The sequence below is a fragment of the Cygnus olor genome, chromosome 4, assembly GCF_009769625.2.
Source record: "Cygnus olor isolate bCygOlo1 chromosome 4, bCygOlo1.pri.v2, whole genome shotgun sequence".
NCBI classification, from domain to species: Eukaryota; Metazoa; Chordata; class Aves; order Anseriformes; family Anatidae; genus Cygnus; species Cygnus olor.
In genome coordinates this window covers 20,821,415-20,843,571 of record NC_049172.1, presented here as the reverse complement: position 1 = coordinate 20,843,571, position 22,157 = coordinate 20,821,415, and the positions used below count along the sequence as shown (strand labels likewise).

Below are 22,157 nucleotides of genomic sequence, written 5' to 3'. Positions count from 1 at the left end.
CAGAGGGAGGGCTCCTGGGCTGGAAGGCAACTCCAGAGAGTTCCTCTATGTGAAAGTTGTGAGGCAAAATAGGGTCTCTGCCCTAGAGAATTTTCTTCCTCGTACCAAGAGGTTGAAATGGGTAAAGACCTTATCCACTGTCCCATGCTGCCAGCAGCTTCAAGTGAAATGTTGTTTTTGCTCAGCTTCCTGGAAGGATTATTATGTGCCAAAGCTTAATGTTAGTAGGAGCACTCATCTCCAGTGGACAAGAGGAGAAAAAAAAAAAAAAAGTCGTCTATAGCAATCTGTGTAGACAACTTTTTTTTTTCTTTTTTTTTGAGGAAAAAGTCCATATAATTCACAGCGGGAAAGAGATTTTTTATCAACAAATTACTTCAGGAGAATAGACTTTGATGAGGAAAAATGGGACCAGTCCCCCAGCCTGCACTTTGCTACAAGCTAATACCTACAAAATGCTGTTTCAATGACACCTCCTACCTGCTGTATGTGTGGAGAGTGGCAGCGAAGGGATAAATGTGAGAGAAACAGTACAAAGTGCAGTGAAAATCACTGTATGATGGTCTTCCAAACGGGACGATGAGCTCAGGCTTGCACTGATTCATATTTTGTTTTCATGGCACTATTTATAAACCTGTTGAGGCTTCCTACGTGGTAATCCTAATGGCAAATTACAACTCCTTCATGATTTGACTTTTGTCTGAATTGTTGTATGTGTTTGAAATGGGGAAAATAACCATTTTCTTGAATGGCTCAGAACAGCAAACACTGGAGACTGTGGACTAACTGGAAACCACGAGGAGCTGTCTGTGAAACCTGCCTGGAGGTCATCTGTTGGATTTGACCAAGCTCCCACCAGAGCTGAGTCTGGAAAATCCAGCTCTCCCCATTACTGGGCTCCGTGGATGTTTTTGGAGGTGTCTGCACCGTCAGCTTCAGATGTGACTGAAGACGCAGTGGGGGAGCCGTGGGGCATATCGGGCAGCACCTCCTGCAGGCTGTGGTGTCCTTCACCGTGGGCTTTGCTTTGAGCCCATCAACGGGCACAGGACAGCTCTCAAGGGCATGTAGCTGTCATGGCTTTCCTGGGCCAGCACTTGCCCCATCGAGCACTTGCCTCACGATGAGGCACTTTATCCGAGGTAGCACAACCCCCTTTGGAAATCAGGTGCTGTTTCATTTGCCTCAGCTCCTATGCCATTAATTCCTCCATTCTCCTCCTTTGTATTAATATTTTAAGCTGCTCTATCTGTCACATCTGCACACTTACCAGCTGCTTTCCCATTTTTAATTGCCCTCAGAGGGCTTCTTCCAGAGCCACACCTGCTTTTCTATGGGCCTTAATTTGTCACTGTCCAAACAGGAGAAGAGAGCATTTAAAATTCAGCCTTCATGACTGTGTTGTATTTCTTCAAACCTGTGATTAATTGCTGGGCATTTACAGGCTGTATTCAGCTATTTCTGTATAAAACAGTCTTTATTTTGCTGTGAAGATCCCCACATCACAGGTATTATATATCTTCTTGTTGGTAGGACTTGCATTTATTCTTCCCATTTGTTCTTGTATGAAATGCAAAGAGAAAGCTCAGGGCTCTCTCGATTTTACTGTTTTTAAAAGGGAAAAAAAAAGTTCTTTGTCTTTGTCAGAAATGTCCTTGTAAAAAAAACATTTGAGATCAGGGCAGGAAGGGACATGCCGGGTCATCCAGTCCAGCCCCTACAGGGGCACAGGCAAGCAGCTTGTATAATCCAGTTCATAAACTATAAACTGCTTGAACTCCACCTTGAAAGATTGTTTTTTTTTTTTTTTTTTTTTTTTTTTTTTTTTTTTTTTTTTTGTCCTTCACAGCTGCTCTGGGGAGGCTGCTTTAAAACCTTGATTTTAAGCCCACAAGTAGGCCTCTCCTCAGTCAATTTGTATGGCCAAGGCTTACAGGGGCACAATTAACCTGAGCAGAAGAGCACAAAAAGGTATATACAATTTATACAATTTACAATTTTTAAATACTTTTTTGTATACACTGGTCATTTTAGTCCTGTTGGGTGAACAGCACACTGGCTCCTGTTTGCATGTACTGAAGAAAGGCTGCAGCCTTTGTGAATGACCTCTATCATCTCATCCTCTGTTTTTCTGTCTGGCAAGGAAGCAATGCTGGTATCTCCAGCTGATTTTGAGGCTTAATTAATATTCATCAAGCTATATATACAAGTGCTGAGTAATGTTTTAATGTATTATTAATTTCTCAAGAACAACAGAAGGCTGCTCAAGAGTTGTCAGTGCCCACTCCGGCAATCACAGAAAATTGGTCATGTAGGAGATGCTTTGGGCAACCTGATCTAGTGAGACATGTCCCTGCCAATGGCAGGGGGCTTGGACTAGATGTTCTTCACAGTTCCCTGCCAACCCAAACCATTCAGTGATTCTGTGAGATGCCCACGTGGTCCTGGTGGAGGCTGCTGACATTAGGGGCTCAGGAGAAAAGCTGGCACACAGCACTTGGGACATATGGGACCGGTAGGCAACCTTGTCAGAAGTGAAGCTGGAGACTTGCAGTGGTTTGCTGCAAACCCCACTGTATTTAGCTGTTTCTGCATAAAACAGAGTCTATTTTGCTGGGAAGCTCCACACATCATGGATATCAAATATTCTTATGTTACTGGGGCTCACATTTATTTGTTCATCTCATTTGGCTCCTTCCACTGGTGCAGGAGGCATTTCATTGCCTCCTTTGCTCAACCGGACCTTTGAAGCAGCAGGGCCAGTCACTGAAGTCCCTCTTGGGATATCCTGTCTCTGCAGTGAGGGCTGAAGGAGCTGTGGGCTCCCAAAACATCCAGGGAGGCGTCCCTGGGTAGGGACGACTGTGAGGGTTGGTCCCACAAGATCTGCCAAGATCACAGGCAGTGAGGGGAGCAGGAACGCAGCGTGTCAAAGCTGGAGTGTCGGGTTTACATGGGGACACATCAGTGAGGGAGAAGACAGCTCTGCACCCTTTGGAGGGGCCAACAGAGAAAGCTGCGTGAAGAACGGGTGCGTGCAGGGGAAAGACACAGCGGGGAAACCATTACACCGGAGAAATTACAGCATGAAGGACCTTGGCTTGACTGCAGCCTTGGCCGTTACAGTGCTGATACTAAAACGCCTCATTGGCCGTACAGGCACTCCGCGGAGCCCAGCTGGCTCCTGAACAAGCCGGGGTGGGACGCGCTCTCCTCCCTGCCCTCCTCCCCCGAGGCCTCCTGAGGGGCCGGGGCCGCCGGCAGCCGGCAGCTGGGCGGCGAGGGAGGGCTGCCCGCCGCCGGGCCCCCCCGAGCCGGGCTGAGGCAGCCCCGAGGCCGGGCCCCGGCGGGCCGGAAGGGGGAGCTCCGAGCCCGGTAATGGCGGCCGGGCTGCGAGGGCTCGTGGGCCCGATGAGGTTTTGGTTTGGTTTGGTTTGGTTTGTGTCTTTCAGAAGGCCGATTGCTGCCACGTTGCAGGAAGGTGCGATGTGCCTGCGTGTGTGTGTGTGTGAATCCCCCCCCCCGCGTCTCCTTCACTGCCACCGGCGAGCTCCCGAGGCTGCAGCCTTTGTCCCCTCGGCATTCCTGGCCGTTAATACAGAAACAGGAAAAATGAAGCCATAAAAGTAGCAAGTTAAGAGATACAGCTTTCCCCTGGACACCTCTGTGCCTCCTTTTCCTCTCCTCAACCAGCTGAAGCATTCTGAGCTAACCAAAACCAAAACGCCGTTTCTAACCCACTCCGATGTTATTTCTAACTAATGCTGATACAGTTCTTCCAGCCATGCACAGGAGATTATCTGCAGGCCCAGCCAGCGAAGCTTCCCACCCAGCCAGGAAACCAGCAGAAACCGTGGAAAAGGCTGCCTTGCAGTGTGGCTTTGAGGCATCGACTTTGCACTGGAGGAAGCATCAACCACACTGCATGCACCGTTTCGGAGGGACTGAGGCAGGTCTGTTGGCAGCTGATGATAATTTTGTGGTGAAATTGTGCTGCACAACAGAAACCATGTCACTGATACAGAGTTGACACAGTTGAGATAACATCATACCACTTTACAAGTCCATGGTGACTTGCACCTGACCATCGCTGCACTCATTTGATGGCCTTTTCCCAACCCTCTGGCCTAATATAGGAGACTTCTCTGGGTACCAGTTTAAAAGAAAGCAACAGACATTAGAGGAACACGTAAAGGCAAAATAATGAAAACCTTGATAAAAACAAAAACAAAAACTAAAACAAAAAAAAACACTTTGGAAACAAAAGTGAGCTGGGAAAGGGAAATACAGTATGGACTGAATGACTAGGATACCACTGTGCACATTAAAATAACCTCTATTTTTCCACAGATAAACTTAACAGGGAGTCACATAGTTCAAATCTTATCATACTAACCTGTACAGCTTTACACACCTGTACAAAGCCTGGGAATTAAGGTGTCCATTCAACTTTAATTCTGAAATGCTCTTATTTTTGAACACTCAGCAGTTGCCTTCCTTTAACATAAATTTGCTTCTGCACCTACACAAAAGCATGTTTTCATGTAAGTGAAAACTGTCTTTCAAAACAGCTAACAAACTCATGCTAAAATGGAAGGTTCCAAGCTTTTCGCTTGATTAGGCCATATTTAATTTAAAAACAGAACCTTAAATATTGGCCTGCATCTCTGCCATAGCCTTGCAAGTAAAATGAGCAGAAGGCAGATAATGGAGTTTTGTTCAGTGCCTTTCACTTCAGAGTGCCTAGAGCTCATCCAGCCTGCATCTTCCTGTGGAGGTGTGGAGTTTAACTTCCTACTGATACTTTGACTTAGTTAGTTAGTTAGCAGTTAGGAGATAAGGAAGAAGGCCAGCACCACGGAATCTCTTAATTCACCCCTCAGTTTTTTCTAAACCAACTAGAAACAGAGACTTTTGCAAACCTGGTTCCTGCAGACAGCTCTGTGTTCAACACCTGGGCCAACAGCAAAGTGTTTATACATGGGCTGCAGCCATGTGGGCTGCTAACCAAGGGAGGCTGGAGAGTTTATCCACCAAGCCCTGGGCAACTGTGCTATTACATCACTGCCAAGCTCACAGGTGAAAATGGTTGACCTCATTTAGATGGGAAATTGCCATTGTTGGCACTGGCTTGGGGAGCTGACTGTACCAACCCCATGCAGGCAGTCACTCAACATGCTCCCCTCCTGTTTGTGGGCCACGTGTTCCTGGGACACAGGGGAGTATCTTTGGCAAGTGATGCTGACATAGTGCTGACAGTTGAAAGAGAGTCCTGATGTGAATTAAAGGCGTTATTAGTATATTAGTATGTCTGCACTGCTTCCCTGGGCTTCCCTTTTGCTCTGTCCTCCCCTCCCTGCACCCATGGACAATTAACAATACAAAGAAAACAAGATAAATTCCAGCAAGAGCAAAGGCCATAAATCTTGTTGCAGTTCTGCAGTTTGTTGCTGAAGCCCTCTTTTGCTTTGGGTGGTAAGAGCTATGAATACCGAGGAAGTGGTCTGGTGGGATTACAAATGCATGTATTGGAGGAGTGGTGGGTACATATCAGTTGGGCCAGCACAGCACTTTCTGCAGAGCAGTTGCCCATACTGGCCGCAGAAAACTTACCAAAACAGCGGTGTCTGCTGCAGCTGGAAAAGCAGGGCAGACACTAGCCTGCTGGAAGCAATGCAGGTGGATTCAGTATGCCCCATCTTTTATCTTCATTTCATGAAATTAGTGACCACGCTGGTTGGTTGGGTCTACTTAAGGAGGAAAAGGAGGGAAGTGTGCCCACATCTTCGCCCATCAGCGGTGAGCGCACGGGTGACACGGCAGGTGAGGGACCACATGTGGTGAACACATCACGTCATATGCCTTACGTCACTTATGACACCATAAATGCAGCCTAGCAGCGGTGCTGCCCCCACTGGTTTCATCTCCCTTCTGAAGCTCAGTGTGGGCTGTGGGGAGCTGCCTGCCTCGTGCAGGGAGGGGCACATTTCCAGAAGACGGCTGCCAGACCTGGCCGTGAGCAGCCAGGTCTGTGCGACCCGCTGTGCATAAGCCCAGCTCTGTCTCTGTGTGAGCCACGGGCAGCTGGATTTACAAAATAGGGGGAAGAGCTGTGCCGACCGTCCTTGCCTGGCATCAGGGAGCTAAGCTGAGAGAGGCAACTGGAGTAAGTAGGTCACAATGCCACCCTTTCTACTTCATCCCAGAGAAGATTTCCTGGCTGCTCAGAAAACCTGTCTTTGGTTTTAGCCATCAGCTTGTAGCATGAGGACTTTTCCTATTAAATCAGTCTCTTCCATGAACACGGAGAGTATGTTTGTGGAGCTTAAAGCAGGAGTCCCTGAGGTCTTTGGTGTTGGTTTTTGAGGTCCCATTTCCATTCACAGCACCCAGCTCTGGGACGTGGGGTTTAATGTGAGGGCTACACACCGCTGTGCTGGCCATCCAGAAAGCCTGAACCACACTGAACCATGGTACCATGATGACTTCTGTGCAAACAGTTTGTGTGATAGTAACAAGGTGGGCTTGGAGAAGCGGGTCTGGAGAGAGCATTCAAGGCTCATGTCTCTTCTTAGGGGATCAAAATGGTTTGTCATGTCCACTGGCTAGTGTGAGTTACACCTCCCTGGATGGATGCTCCTGGAGGCCCCAGTTCTTTATGTGCCCAGTGAGAGGAGCAGTGGTGCAAATTTCCACGTTTCTCCACTGCACCTTGTGGCCTGCCTGGCTTTGTGTTAACCTGGAGGAGATATCGAATGTAGAAGAAATTTGTGAGCCAATTCGCTGTGAGAGTCAGTCCTTCCTTGGCAATTTGCCTGGCCAGCATCAGCCAGCCGGGCAAGGATGGACAAGGCCAGCTTTGCCTGCTGAGGCTTAGCCCTGTTCACTAGCTGAACAGACAGAGAAGCACATAAAAGCCCCAAGCGGGCACAGAGCAGGCACCAGCGAGCTGGGTGCTGTGCAAACACAGGGTAAAAAGATTGCTGGTGTCCCAGAGACCAAGGAGGGGACGCACACCAAGGAGGCCAGAGGTTGGTTACAAAGTAGTGGCATGCAGTAGGCAAGAAAGCCCTTATTATTATTAATGCAGGTAAAAGGCTACAAGAAATAGTGAAAAATGCACCTGTTCAAAAGCTTTAATACTGAAATACATCTGGAAAAAAGCACTGCATATACAAGCTGCAGTATCTCATGTGATGCATTTCATGTCTCTAATTTACATGCTGACAAGTTTGCCGTTTCTAAACAATGTTATCATTCATCTTGCTGATGATTAATCAGCAGAAGCTTCAAACACTGTCTATCACACATTGATGCGGCAATCAAACAAGAAAGGCAGAGTGTTATGGTTGTTGTTGTTTTGTTGTTTTGTTCCCCTCAAATCTTACAGTATTTACAAAAAGATGCATTTTTTTTTTCTAACAGCATTCTTAGATTTATTCACTCATTCACAATCAGTCATTGTACAAAAACATCATTCAGAACCAGTTTTTAAAATACACCCACCTCAGTTGCATAGTACACAGAAAAATAGGCTAGAGTCAAGACACTGATTTTTGAATGAGAATGTGAACTGATTCAGAGGTACAAACTTTCAGAAGAAAGATGTGCTTCTCAAACATAATCAACTGTAGTTCCCATGAAGCTAATGAGCTCCTTGTAGGTCTACCATCAAATTTCCCTTTTATATCGTATATTTTGAGGTGTATTGCCATACACACTGCTTGCATAAAGGTCAAACACCTCCCACAATTAGGAATTTTACTCTGCAGTATTTGCTCGGAGGACAGACACAGCATATGGCCACTGTGACAAAAATGAGTTACGCAAAGTACGCACAATATCGGCTTCATGTCTTGTGGCCCATCCCTGGAACAACTCAACGGACCTGATTTGTTTGTCCGACTTCTGCTTCTGTCATTGAGCATCAGAATATAGCCCGGTACTATCAGGGTCTGTAGTTCTGAATATTGGCTTCTTTTTACTGTAAGAGTTAAAACTGCAGACTGTGGAGGGATTAGCGTGCACTGTATATATCCTGTTGATTTCCAAGCAAAAATTTGCAATTTTGTCATTTGGTTATCTTGTGTGCTGATAATTTTCTCACTTTAAAAATGTGCTCCAGTGGATTCATTGAGCCTGGTCCATTAAAGAGCAACAGGGAACTCTGAACAATAGATGCTTGTTTTACAGCTACTGCAAATGCTTAGAAAGCACTAAATTGCCTTTTATACTCAACAGTCTAATAACAAAGACTGATTTTCTCCCCTTTTTTTCCAATTGATTTGATGGTTCACTTGAGCTTTAAAAACACATTACATAAATCTTTATAGCTATTACAGAAGTCTTTTGTCAAGTTTAATGCGTTGTATTTTTTTTTTCATAGGGTAATCATTCACCCTTAAACTCACTGTACCAGAATGGTGCCTGACTCTGGATCCGTACAAATAACAAGTCTTAGAAGTTTATTTTGCACGGGGAGGGACCTGAATCCTTCCAAAGGCAGTTTTTCATTGAAAGCTCCTGGCTCAGAGGTATATCAGAAAAAGTGCTGAGCGCTCCTGAAGGCACGACTGAAGGCTGCAGCCTGCGGTCAGCCTCCCAAGGAGGAAAGGACACTTTGTGGGATCAGACCTTCATGGCTCTGTTCAAGATATGCTTATTTCACAGTAGAAACTTAATGATGCAAAAAGACCACCTCTCTAACGACCCACCACAGCTTATATACATTCCCGTGTTTAACACCAAGGAGTGACAACTGGACAATTTAACAATTCAGTGCACTTAATCTTCTAAGCTAACAGAGAAGGACTTCGAAGCTGCTGGCTTTGCCTCCAGCTCCCGCCAGCCCTGTGTTGAACATTGCCCCAGGGCAGGTCCCTGGCTGCACTGGAGTGGATGAGTAGGGGCAAAATCTCTTTTTTTTTTTTTTTTTTTTTTTTTCGGGGGATTTACTATGTCTGCTATGTTGATGTTTTCAGGATTATATCATCCATTTGACTTGACCTTCAGATGCATTACCTCTGAGAGCAGCCTCATGCTCTCCTGCTATGTTTAAGTCAACCATTACAACTTTGGGTTTCATATCCCAAGGTGGAAATCTTAGCTAGGCTTAACTGAGAGAGAGGTGTAGAGAGATGCATCTGTGTAAACCTCTCTCCCTGCAGCAGAATACCACCTCTAAAGAAAAACAGCAAGGGAATGTGCTGCCCACCACATTGCTTCAATGGCAGAGACGTAGAGAGCAGGAGCTGGTAGAAAAGTAGTAGCTGTTGAAAACCTTCAGAAACACAATTGGATAAAACAAACGAACAAAAAACAACTAAGCAGGTGATATCATCTTCACCAGGAAAAGCAGAGAGGCTGTTAAATGCCAGGCTTCCTCATCGTACTTGGTCCTGAACCTGGTGTGTCCAGATGCCATTTCAATGTCCTCCAGTTTCTGGTGTGGAGGATTTCCATCAGTCTCCTCTTGCCCCAGCCTTCCCTCCAGCTGCGGTCACTGATGAAAGCCCAGCCCCAGGGGCATGCAGTGCCAGGGCTTGCTTTAAGGGAAAACGAAGAAGGAAAGGCTGGGAGAATTAGGATGCTCTCACTGCTCTCCTGCTGATCCACCTTTCTTGGCACTACGATTGCTCAGCGAAGAGCTTGGCTCTTTGATGAAGGGGTTGGTAGGGACCGGGCTTGGCTGGCACTGTAAGGAGAAGTGGAGGTCTGCTGGAGATAAAGGAGTAAGCCAGACACAGCAAGGTAAATGCACAGAGGTCTGCCTCCACCCCTGAGCAGGAATCAGGGCGAGCCTCTCGGTTAAACTTGCTGGGGTAAGAAATGCTTGATGTCCAGGGATCTCCACATGCACCCACCAGAAAAGTTTGCTGTTAGCCAGCCTGAATCCTGCTCCCATTGCCAGCTCTGTAAATCTAGAGCAGCGACACCAGCTTTCCTGGCTGTGTTTAAAGCAGCACAAAACCTGTCTTCACGTTATAACTGCTGTAAAAGCAGGATGGGTCGGATTCACGCCTGGCGGAGCACGACGGCTGAGCGGGGGACAGCACTCTATTAATAAAGCTATTATTCAAATGAAGAACTTAAAAAAACAAAGCACACACAGAAACAAAGAACAAAACACACACATACAAAAAAAAAAAAAAAAAGGAGAAGGATCAAGTTGCTGGTGACAGTGACCAACATTGTTCGGGGATCACAGCAACCAGATCTGCTGGGCGAGGAGCGAGAGCAGAGTCAGGGCGAGCGCACAGCTGCTCCACTGGCGGAGCGGTGCCAAGGCGGCCGTGTTTCTGAGCATGCACTCCACCCGGTCCCAGGAGCCATTGTTTGGCAGCGGCTGTACTCCCGCGAGGGTGCACATGACGTTGTAGACATCCACGGACCTGATCGGAGGCGCTCGGAAGTTGGATCTGAAGTCTGCAGGGAAAGCAGGCGGAGAGAGGGGTTAACGGGCCCAGCCCCTGAAACGTGGGGCAAGGGCTCTGCTGCCCTTCCAGGGACTTACCCAGCAGGCTGGGATACTCAATGTAATTTGGAGTATAATTTATAAAGTTATATTTGATAATTATAATCTATATAATTTGCAGCATGGCTCAGCAAAAACATTTTAAATGCTTTCACTCATTATTTTTACTTCTAATCCAATTTGATTCCAAAACTGAAAACTAAAATAAATAAATACACAAATACAGGAGCTACTTTGCTGTGTACACTGGTAGGTTTAAAAGTCTGAAATAATGGTGTTTTGCACTCTATTTTGCTTTCATTCCTGCCTGTTGCCATAGCCTAGGACTTATCAATGGTTAAAGGGTCCAATGAAGTGGGAATCAGGGGCTTCATGTCTGCCCGCTGGACAGGTGGGTGAGGTCTGCTGCAGCTTCAGCCTCCTCAAAGACAGCACTCTGCATTAGTGAGTCCGAATCCATGAACAAAAGGAGAATTCATGTGTTTCAAAAAGAATTAAAAATTCAGGCCAGCCTTGGAAAATAGGCCAAAGGGATGGAGTTACTGTGCTGAGACATAGGAGAGGGGCTGACCGAATCGCTTCACCTCTCTCTGCCTTGTTTGTTCAGCTATAAAATAGAGATACAGATAGAAATCTTTCCAGTGCCAACCAGGATGAGGAAATCCTGACACCTATTTATAATTTTTGGGTGCAATCTTTGAGTGCCACCCAGGTCCTGATGTGCCAGGGGCTGCAGGGGTGCTGGGGCAGGGGCCGTGGGGCCATGGGAGGAGTGGGATGCCCCGGGTGCCACAGTGAGTGCCAGGACTGGGACACCCGGCTGGGGCAGCCCCACTTGTGCCCCTGGTGGGGACGGGGATGGTGGCATCGTACCTGGACCATACGCGAGGAAGATGCCTCTCATCTCCATGAGCTCGTTGTCGTAGCCATGCCAGCCGTTCTGCCAGGCCTCCCTCTTCCCCGTGCCGTTCTCCCAGAAGGGCAGCTTGTCCCTGCTCTGGTAAACAACAGCAGGGCACGTTAGTACCATGGCGTGCCACCCTCTGCCACCATGTGCCACCACGTGCTGCACCACCCCACGGGGTTAAAGCAAGGAGGTTCCTTCCAGAGAACGTGGGCTCAGGTCCAAGGTGCTCCCTTTGCTCCCTTCCTTCCCCCTGTCTCTGGCGTGGCCAAGTTTTGTCTTCCTCCTCTAACAATTTGTCATCATAATTCTTGTTTTTCTTTACCCAAATTACACTCCTAAGCCATACTTTTAATTTCCTTCCTTAGTCTGTCCTGCTGCATATTAATAGCTCCTGACAGACTAGCTGTAACGGTGTCATTTCCTGCCCCTGTGGAAGAAATGATCCTTAAGGTCCTTTCAAAATCCCGCACCAACCCATTCTGTGAGTTTAGCTTGTCCCACGGGATGGCAGCCCAGGCGACACTCCGGATATCCCTAAAACTATGGCAAGAATCTCACTCACTAAGACAACGAACATCAGTTGACAGTTCGTTAACCCCCTGGTGTTAATTTCTCCAATGGTTACAGAGCAGGAGCTGCAGTTTCCTGAAGCCAGGTCTGGGCTTCCCGCTCCATCACAGAAGCACAGAAGATGCCCCGGCAGAGTCTCCTGCATCCCACCCTGGGGCAAATGGTGCCACCACCCCTGCCTGGAGCATTGAGTCATTGTCTGATTTTGTTTTCCTCCTCTGCCAGAGAAGGACATTGCCCGTGCACAGGAGCACCGAGGATGGCAGTGATTACAGCTGCGAAGTGCAGCTCTTTCGTCTGCTTTCCATGGGAACCCCTGGAGTATCCCTTGCCTTTCTTTGTGTGTAATAGTCAGCAGATGTAGCAGATAATTGAACAATTTTAGCTGACAAATTAAATCTCTTTCCTTGTCTCCATCTATTTCCCTGACAGCACTCAGAGCAAGCCAAGGAGAAAACAGACTCATTTCCCTCGTCCTACCATAGCACCTCCGTACGTGGTGCTCTGCTTGGTGTGGTTCCTGAGAACTCATCATGTTTGGGTAGCGCTGCTCCTCAGAGATGAATGAAGCAGGAGTGGCTGCGACTGGGAGTGATTTTGGGTTATTCCAGCACAGCCTCAGCCCCTGCTGCTGCCCGTCACTGGAGGTGACCAGGAGCAGCAGCTCCGACCTGGGAATTGCCACCCCTGCCATGGGGCACCCTGGCTCGTGGTGGGCCCAGGGGCAGGGAGGGCCCAGCTCCTGTGGTCCAGGCACCGACACACAGATGGGCTTTTGCTCCCCCAGCCCTGCTGGAATAGAACACCTTTCCAGATACGTCCCCTTTGCCTTTCAAAAAAAAAAAGGCAAAGAATATTAAGAAGAAATGAATCAAACAGCTTATATCTATCAACTAGCCAACAGAGAGTTAAAACATCCCGTGAGGGTGATAGCGAAGAGCTGAATATCCTCTCTGCAATGGCTTGGGCAGGGAGTATAATAGAAGGCTCAATTATTGCTTAAAAAATATGACAGGAAACTTTCATTTTCACATCCCATTCATGGATAATGAAAACGTACTGAGGATAAGGAAAATCTGACAGAATTAATGAGAGGACATTCTTGAAAATCAGAAACAATGGGAAGGAATGGGCTGAGAGACAGAAATAATTACTGTAGCAGCAGTGTTTGCTGCACTGTTATTAAGGTTTGTCAGAGTTTCAATGATTTTTTAAAGAGCATTTTTTACAGAATATGTAAAAATGTTCTGTGTTGAATTTCATACTGTACAAAAGAATTTAGTTATAGTTTTTCAAAAAAATTTCAGCAAAAATGTTTCCGATGCTTTCTTTACTAGTCTGAATCTTAACTGTGGCTTTTTTGTATGTATTTTAACCAGAGGTGTGGTGCTCATCCATCTGTACCCCAAAACAATTGGGCTTTTTTAGATATGTATTTTTATTTAACTGTGGAAATCCCTGTCCTAAAGTCAGGTTAGTTAGCGAGAAACGTGGCAGTGTGGACCATCTTGAGCAAAGCCAGGTGAACAACACCTCTGAGGGTGGTGCAGGAAGATGCTCAGCTGAGTTCCCATGAACTGTAAGGCAATATGGCCTGATGACCATGCTGGGACATTAAAAGATAAAGAACAGGACTCCTTGGCTCTGTCACCGTGTAGCTGACAACGTAACCTCTGAGCTGTGCTGGGATGCGATTGATGTCTGCAATGTGGAGATGGTCAGCAGAGATACAAGTACAAAATCATGATGATGACAATAATAATAATAAGGTATAATAATAAGTTGGTATGCAAATCTCTTAATATGCAAGTCTAATTGATTGTCTGCCTAACAGGCTCTCAGAATTGCCATGTGCGCACTGGGTATCTCTGAGGAGTAAACCCACAGTCTGACTCGTTTTGTGAATGGAAGGCCTGGGGGAAATGGTGTTTTTAGAATAAAGTCTGGTGGGTGGGAAGCCAGGCAGAAAGAAAAGTAGTAGAAGTACTGCTGAATGGAGGGACAGTAAGATCTTGAAACGGGAGCAATCATTTCACATCTGTCAAGAGCAGAACTGAGAGGATGGTAAATTGGCAGGGGGAAGAGGAGTAAATCAACATGACCATAATGGAAAATACAAAAAGTACTTTTTAAGGAACCATCTTAACTTCTTAACTTTTTCTAGCTTCAGCACAGGTGTCATGTCTTTAGGATCTTTCAAGCACACAAACATTTGATGTGAGCACTGCAGTCAGCACAAGTAAATGATGTAATACTTTGACTCAATGTCTAGCACAAAATTATACATTCTTCTTTCTGTGTTCATGCATTGCACCTTTTCACATTAATGTCTTTTGCTTCTGTACTTTACCTCTACTATGAACCATCCCTTCTCAGCAACAAGGGTTAGAGGAGAAACAAATTTTCCTTTTTTGTAGAAAAACCTCTCTGGAATATCCTGTATGTTATAAACATCCATGTGTTCTGCAGCTTTCAATTTTTGATATATCTGCAAAGAAAACAAATGTTAGGACACCATATGGCTATAAGGAGCATGTGCACACCTATGGGTCCGTAGATACACCTGATTTTTTTAAATGGCTAATCCCCTGTAATGGGTAATCACCAGTACATTTAATCTGTGACTTTGCCAGTCGTAAGGTGAAAAAAATCTCCTTACCGGTTTTTGGATGTTCTGAAAACTTGGGACATAAGCACAGAGAAAACCATGACCTTAGGTATTATACACACTTACAGCACAAGCACTCACGAATGTATGCATGTGATTATATAGACATACAGGCACAGAAAATGAAACCAAGGGAAACCATAAACTAAGTGGTGAAAAGAAGGGTGCTCAAAGGCATGAAGTGGACAGATGAGGAAAAGGGATATTCTCTTCTTCCCTCCTTGTGCTCGAGTGAACAATTAATATCACCTTGCCTTGGATTCTTATACCTAACCTCTCTATCCCTATCAAAGGGATTGGTAGTGCTTACTTATCTGCTTTACAAGGATGCTGTGAGATTAATCAGTCAACGCCTGCAGCTTTGAAGGTGCACAATGCTGTGCTGGTGGCCTATTAATATTAATCATACCATCTGGAATACAATTACACAAATGTGGTTAAAGCCACAATTATTCAGAAAAATATTTAAGATGCCTAAAGATGTTCCTATGCCATAAAGAAGGTCGCTATTGGAATCCCCAGAGCTTAAAACACTCTTTGCTTATATACAAATAATCTTCAGGAAGCAGTAGCTCGATTCTTCAAAGACTGCAACAAGAATGAAAGGTTCTTCACTAGCCTTTTAGTGAAGTCTGCCCTGCATATGTGATGCATTTGTACACATGCAATCTGCATTGTCTAGCTGGGGTGCTTCATGTATGCATCCGTCCAACACTGAAACTCCCTGCCCTATATGTGATCGCCATAAGGAATTAGGATGGGATGGCAGGACTCAGCCCGACCCTCCCACTAGAAAGTGGTCATTGTGTTTCACCAGTACTTCTGGTGCTTCAAAATGGCATAACTCTTAAATCTGATACCACTACGTTATGATACGATCTAATTCCTGAACAAGGCTTTTCAAAGTGAATTAGAATAGTGGAATCTGGCTCGTGGGAAAAAGAAAAATTAACTTAATTTTACTTAAAGTAGCAGCACTCCAGTAAGAAGTCCTAAAAAGAAATGAAGGAAGAAAATAAAACCATGATGTGAGACATTGCATTTTATTCTCCTTGGGGATATTAGGCTGTTTAATGAAAGAGAAGCATGTGCGTAAGAGCTTTGTCAGAAAAAAACAAAAAAACAAAACAAAACAAAAAAAAACCACAAAAAAACATGTCAGTGTGAAGTGACAATTTATACTTGTCCTTGTTTGACGGTCTTGCCTACAAAACTAGAGATTGATGAGTTAAGGCTGAGGAGGACATATATACACTCTGTAATACGCTGCAGGAACTTTGAGTGATAGACTTACACATGCCTCTAAGACAACTGTCAGTCCTGGCACTAATTTAAAATGTTTGCGATATCCCAGCTGTACAATTACTAGAGAGCCTTTTTGGGTGCAATTGGCAAGTGTTCCCTTCAAAGAATCATATGTCCTACGATGTACTGGAATTAGCTAAAATATAATATATATATATATATATATATATATATATATAAAATCACCTGGAGTGTGGACTGCCTGTTTTGTACATCCACTCATCTCTATTTTGAGGACAGCAAAAAAGACTTCTCAAGCACTGGTTTCTAGTTCAACTATAATTCACTAGTGTATTAGTTACAGATGTTGCATTTTCATTCTTTTCAAGTGGTTTCCATATTTCTTTCTGTATTGTTTTAATTTGCTCCTCAAAATCCTACAGTTCTAGCCTTGGGCTTTTATAAGGGATTTAACCCAACATGCTTATTCATCAGAATTCTTCAAAGGAGAATGTTGTAAAAATGGGCTTTTTTGGTAATTCTGGTCTAATTGAGTTAATTCCTCAAACTCTGTGGAAGCTTACTGGAATAAGAATGCCTGACCTCTTCCAGATCATTTAAAAATCCCAGCTAATGAGTCAATAAATTGACTAATATATCTAACATTTCAAAAAAGGATTTTGAGCTAAAATCTTCTAGCTATTTATCAAAAGCACGTAGTGGTGGGGGTTGAAAGCACGTATCTATGCCAAATAATAGTGAAAGATTATGCTTTTGATTTGTCTGCTGTGAATTCTCTTCAGAAACCCTTGTTACAAGAATGCAAAGTGATGGGATCAACGTGTGGCTCCTGAGAAGAACCCCAGGTTGATTTCTGCACACATCTCTGAGAACCGAATTTAGACGTTATAACCAAACAAAAGGAACAATTGTCATAAAATCCAAGAAAACATGAAATAAATCAATACTAATAAACTGTACTTACCTCTGTGTGCTTCTCTGGAACTGGCCAAAGGCTGACGACAGGACCCCGGTCCTTCATTTGAATGGTATCACTCATATTGATGTAGTTCTTCAGCTCAATCACTTTGTCTGTCCACGAGATGTCCGTCATCCCGTGGTCAGAGAAGAGGAGGACATTGACATCATTCTGAAGGCCCTTGCTCTGTGGAGTGAGTGGCAAATTTTAAGCCTCATTTGACCTCTGATTTTAGTGGAAGTCCACCAGAAGGAGCGTGGCTGCAAATATCCTGCAGTGAGCTCGGCCACCACTTGTAACAACAGCTGTCCGCTCTCACTTGCTGCCCTGGGGGAGTCTCAGAGGTTAGCACCAGGGAGAGATTTGGCAAAATAAACCCAGTTCCCTGCTAAGTAAGCAGATGATACATCCTAGCCCCACAAACTGGTTGTACCGCTCGGTCTTGGGCAGGATTTTATCCAACTGCTTGTTATCTGTAGGGCAAAATGATTGTGGAAGAGCAACTTTGTCACGGTACCACCCGTGGCAAAGGCCTTCCCTCTTCCCCTCCCAAACACAGCCACTTGGCATTACAGCTCTTATGATTTAGTGAAGGTAGAAATATATTTTCCTCTCCTCACTGAAGAACGTAGAAAAGTCTAATGTGTACTTATCATTGTGAAAAGAGAGCAGAAATATTCACAGAATTGACATTTACCCAAAGGCTTGATATCGTCTCTTTCTCACCGCAAAATTGTTTGCATAGAGTTTTTTAAAACAAAGTTTCACATACAGAGTTCTGAGTGGTACTATAAAAACTACCATAAAAGTTAATTGCCTGATTCCACAAACCTTACAAAACAAGTAGTTTTGATTCATTCGCCTGCCATAAATTCCAGCCAGCAACACAGGTTATAAACAGAGCAACACATATATTGGTTTATGGCTTCCTGGGGCTATTGGGGTAATAATCCACTAGGAGGATTATAACGCCATCTCTGAAAATAAGAATCAGGGGAATGGTGTCTTAACTTCCACGTGATATCAATAGCCTCTCTTTCTGAGGAAATAAAAATTTACAGCCAATGCATCCAATTAACAGGCATTAAATAGGCTCTTCGTAGTGCCACAAAAAGCAGTTTTTAGAACTTTTCAAACACTTTTGTTATGGTCTCAATTAATTACCATTTTTGAAAAGGTCTCTCTAAAAACTGTTGTAATGGCAAAATTACTGGCACTTGGGGAAGAGACACACATCGTTTCGGGGCTCTGAGATGACAGGCGCACAGTGAACAGCAGATGCTGGTACTTTGACCACTACAGAACAGGTAGTGAGGATTGTAGCATACGGAAAACCAGAATCATAGAATCATTAAGGTTGGAAAAGACCTCCAAGACCATCTGGTCCAACTGTCCCCCTACCACCACCATTACCCACTAAACCATGTCCCTATGTACCACGTCCAACCCAGCACCCAGGAGCTCGGTTTTCTGACATCACTGACCTTGATCTGGCTGATCATGTTGCTCAAGGCTTTGTCCACCTCCTTCAAAGCACTCTTCCGCTGCTCGGACGAAGGGCCATAGTGGTGGCCTTCCACGTCGATGCGCTCGTAGTACACCGCGGCCATTTCGGCACTGCCGTTGCTGGAGGTTGGAGGGAAGGGAGGAAGGGAGGGAGAGTCTGATGTACATGGGCCTAGAAGCCCTGATGTACAGGCCTAGGAGCCTTCCCTCCTGGCTGATGGAGTTACCAGTGCACTCTTCACTAGGACTTAGAGCCAAAAATATCCCAGAGGAACATTGTCTGCTTCCAGCCTCTGCTTTTCTACCTGCTGTTGATGGCTGGGCTTCTTATTCCCACCCAGAGGCACCTGGGTTTGCTTGACACTCACATGGGAGGTGCCAGGTAGAGACTGTCATGTGTGAACACAGGTTGGCCTGGGAGCCCTCTGCTACATCTTCAACTTATGAAGATGGCTATTCATTTAATGACAAAGAAAGAGCCAGAAGAAATACTGATTTCTTCTTCCACAGGTCAATCCCCTTATTAAAAGGATTGTGGGAGTTACAAGTAAAATGTGGTTTAATTAAGGTTTGGCACTTCTGGCTTTCTCCTGTGTGAGGCCTTCCAAACTACCCAGGTCAACTCAGGACAGGCTCTTCCATAACCTTGCAGAAACCCGTGTGCTATGAATTGGGATGAGATTTTAGACGGGGTTTTTATTTCATCTGACCAATGAACAGAGGAAAACCGGGGTAATCTCAGAGTTGAACAGGGTTAGTTGGTCACACATTTCTGCACTGAATGTCCTCAGCCCAATTAGTAAGGGTAGCACATACATCAGTGCTTAATTACATTTTCATGACCACTGTACAATTCACTGTAAACCTTCCTGAGAGCAGTCGTGTGGATAAAAGCACAAATTCATGCTGATGAAGTTCAAACAGTCTTTTTCTACCGTACTTAATATGTGCCAGGGTGCGCCATCCATAAGATATGCGCTGATTCAGATCAAGATCCCTACAAAAAGATGTTTGTGTGGTGTTCTGACAGGTCTGGCTTCTCTTACTAAAGACTTGCTAGTAGTCTGGGTAAGGAGCGAGACAGAAGACAAAAATCAGAGGTGAGGAACTGGCTGAATGAAATTAGGACCTATCATTTTACTTGTGAGCTTGCTAAAGACCTCTAAAGAGGCATCCTGTAGGCAGCTGAATGTCTCTGCCTTGGTGGGAATTTCTCCACTGGTCACCACAGAGCAGTGCTCCTTCTCACTCCTCATGACTTTAAAACCATTCAAGTGGTATGCCCTTCCCTTCCCCTTCATTTCATTTTAATTGTTACTTTCCATCTATATTAGGGACAAATTAGTTTCTGAAATTTAACCCTGTAACTTCTGTGCTGCATAAACTCTCACTGAACCTATTGAAGCAGTTTTCTTCTGCTGCAGTGCCTGTGTTATTTCTCTGCTTAGACTGCTTTGTCTTCTCACCTGTAACTAGAAGATCATTTGATCCAGATAAAAATATTCATAATCATCATGCCTTTTTCCTCTTCCTTGACCTGCTGCAGGCAGGGAGCTCAGTTCAGAGGAAAGGGAGCCAGGCAGAAATTCAAGAGGGGATGCTGTGCAAATGGAAATGGTTCAGGGACTGAGCCTCCCACAGCTCCAGCACGATCTGTGGGGTTTGGGCTCTTCGGAAGGCTGTAGCTGAAGTTTACTGCAGACATCATGGTAACAGGGATTTGCTCTCGTCCTGAAATTTCCAGCTTTCACTTCTTGTGAGCTGCCCTACTGACTTTCGTGTGTCCCTGCCCTTTTCACTGAAGGCAGCAGCAAGCAGCCTTGTGACTCCGGGTGAATTAGCTATTGAAACTTTTTCAATGGACTCCAGCTACCCAAAAAAGCAGCTTGAAGGGCTGGAGCTTTTAGCAGTTCGTGCCTTGCTTTTAATTGTGTTCACAGTTACAAAGCTGCAACCCTTCCTGAGCAGCCTTACGAATCTTCCTTCATAGAGACCCAGGCAGGAAGCTTCAAGCATATCCTGACCCGTCCCCAAATGATACCCAACCAAAAATCTTTCTGTGGTAATTCTGTGTTTCTGCCAGAAACCAGGTCTGGTTTCTGTATTCGGTTTCCCGTTCCCTTCTTTATTCACTGAGTTACAACTTTTGCAGAAGTTCCACAAAAGCTTCCTATGGCACATATGAGCTCCTCATGTCACATGCAGATAACCTTCTTAAAATGTAAGCTAAATCATTTCAGGATCAAACATCTCACATGAGACAGCTTCTCTCTAAGCCCCATGCTGTAAATGACACCGTGATTTGTGAGCATCTGTGCAGCAGGACCCCGTGTGCAACTGGGAGCAATGTCCCCAACAGCTCCATCATCATTTTGGAGACAAGCAACACTCAGCATCCGAATACTAGACTTTTCAGATTAAACTGGATAAATGATGGAACCAAAAAGGTTTTAAAAGAGGAAGCTGAGTTATAGCAAAGATAAGGCATAGGCTACGCACGTGGTGGTGTAGTTTCAACAAACCTAATCTTCCCCGATTTTACAAGCTACTCGGAACTCTCCCTTTGTTAACGTTTGGATGAGAGATGGTGCAGCTGGAAAACTGGATACAGAGCACGCTGTTTTTCTAGGAGACATCAGAGAGATATATTCCCATAATACTCATATTTGTACAGAATTAATGCCTGCTCCAAAAGCATTGTACCTAAGATGTTCTAAAATGCAGAAGGAGCCAAAACATTGGTCTTGTAAACAAGGGACTGGAGCTGAATTTCCAAATTTCTTAATTCCTAGGAGTACTCTCTGAATCTCAGCATTTCAAAGTCTGCTATTGCAGGTCAGTTAAGAGATTCTCACAGCCTGATATTGAAGTTTTTTGAAACAGCAAGGAAAAAACAGTAAGCTAGGTTGTCTCCTCAGTGTTGTAATCTACACATGAAAAAAGGAACACAAACTTCCCTCTAATCTTAATGTAAGTGCCTGTTCCTCTATATGAGCGTGTTTCTTTGACAGTATTATGAACCAGTCTTGGACCCCATCTTCCTATGTGGGAGCCAATCCTGAAAACTGTCCTACAGCAAGGCTGATAATAAAACCAAATATTTACCCTTGGGGAAGGAAACACCACACTGCAGAGTTTTAATGACGTACCGGAAAGACTCGAGAGCATCACTGATAGCATCTGCAAAGTTTTTGTCTGTTGGGACACTGAAGTATTCGCGGCAATAGCTTGGTCTGACTCCAAGGATTTCGACCTCACAACCTACAAATGAGAAATGTGCTAAGTTTTGCAATTTCATTACAGACCCCACGGTGTGGGGTCCAAGTTCACAGTAAATCCCCTGTGACATGACTTACCTTACACCTTCCGTGCTGGAAACTTTGTGGTTGGGAATGGAAAAGGGGAGAGGGGTATTTTGGATGAGTGCTTTTAGCAAAGTGAACATTGGATCCTTTTATTTCCCTCTTTAAAAGGAGGTCTCTGTGTGACCTTCCCAGAACAAAGCTCTGATGGCCTCATGGCAGACCCTTTCCACCTAAATCACTTGGTTGTTTTGATCTTAACTACTGCGGCCACGTATCCTCACCCCCAGACTTCCAACATAATAGATCTAGATATTGTTCCCTCAAAGTTCAGCAAATACTTTCCACTTAGACACACTGTATCTTACATCATAATATCCTCTATAAACTGTATTTTATTATGTGATTCTGGCACTCCACTATTAAATCTGTTTCCCAGGAGGTCTTGTTAAAACAGTATAAACCAATTACCTCTCTTGGTAACTTGCAGCCTTCCTTGCAAAATA

The 22,157-nt window shown here is 44.9% G+C and overlaps 1 protein-coding gene and 1 long non-coding RNA gene across 2 annotated transcripts in view; one reads left to right on the top strand and one right to left on the bottom strand.

The window, feature by feature from the left end:
- Positions 1-4,279: 4,279 nt before the first annotated feature.
- On the top strand, positions 4,280-10,101 carry LOC121069034. Its single transcript, XR_005819211.1, has 2 exons — positions 4,280-6,166; positions 8,387-10,101. It is a non-coding gene; the product is annotated as an uncharacterized LOC121069034 (long non-coding RNA).
- The window catches only part of ENPP6 (ectonucleotide pyrophosphatase/phosphodiesterase 6), a 32,196-nt gene continuing 17,075 nt past the window's right edge, over positions 7,037-22,157 (bottom strand). Inside the window, exons 3-8 of the mRNA XM_040554712.1 lie at positions 21,499-21,610; positions 18,328-18,469; positions 16,850-17,029; positions 14,302-14,439; positions 11,348-11,471; positions 7,037-10,425 (exon numbers count right to left, since the gene is read on the bottom strand). Coding sequence (XP_040410646.1) covers positions 10,202-10,425; positions 11,348-11,471; positions 14,302-14,439; positions 16,850-17,029; positions 18,328-18,469; positions 21,499-21,610 — 920 coding nt within the window. The 3' untranslated portion in view covers positions 7,037-10,201. The remainder of the gene's footprint in view (positions 10,426-11,347; positions 11,472-14,301; positions 14,440-16,849; positions 17,030-18,327; positions 18,470-21,498; positions 21,611-22,157) is intronic.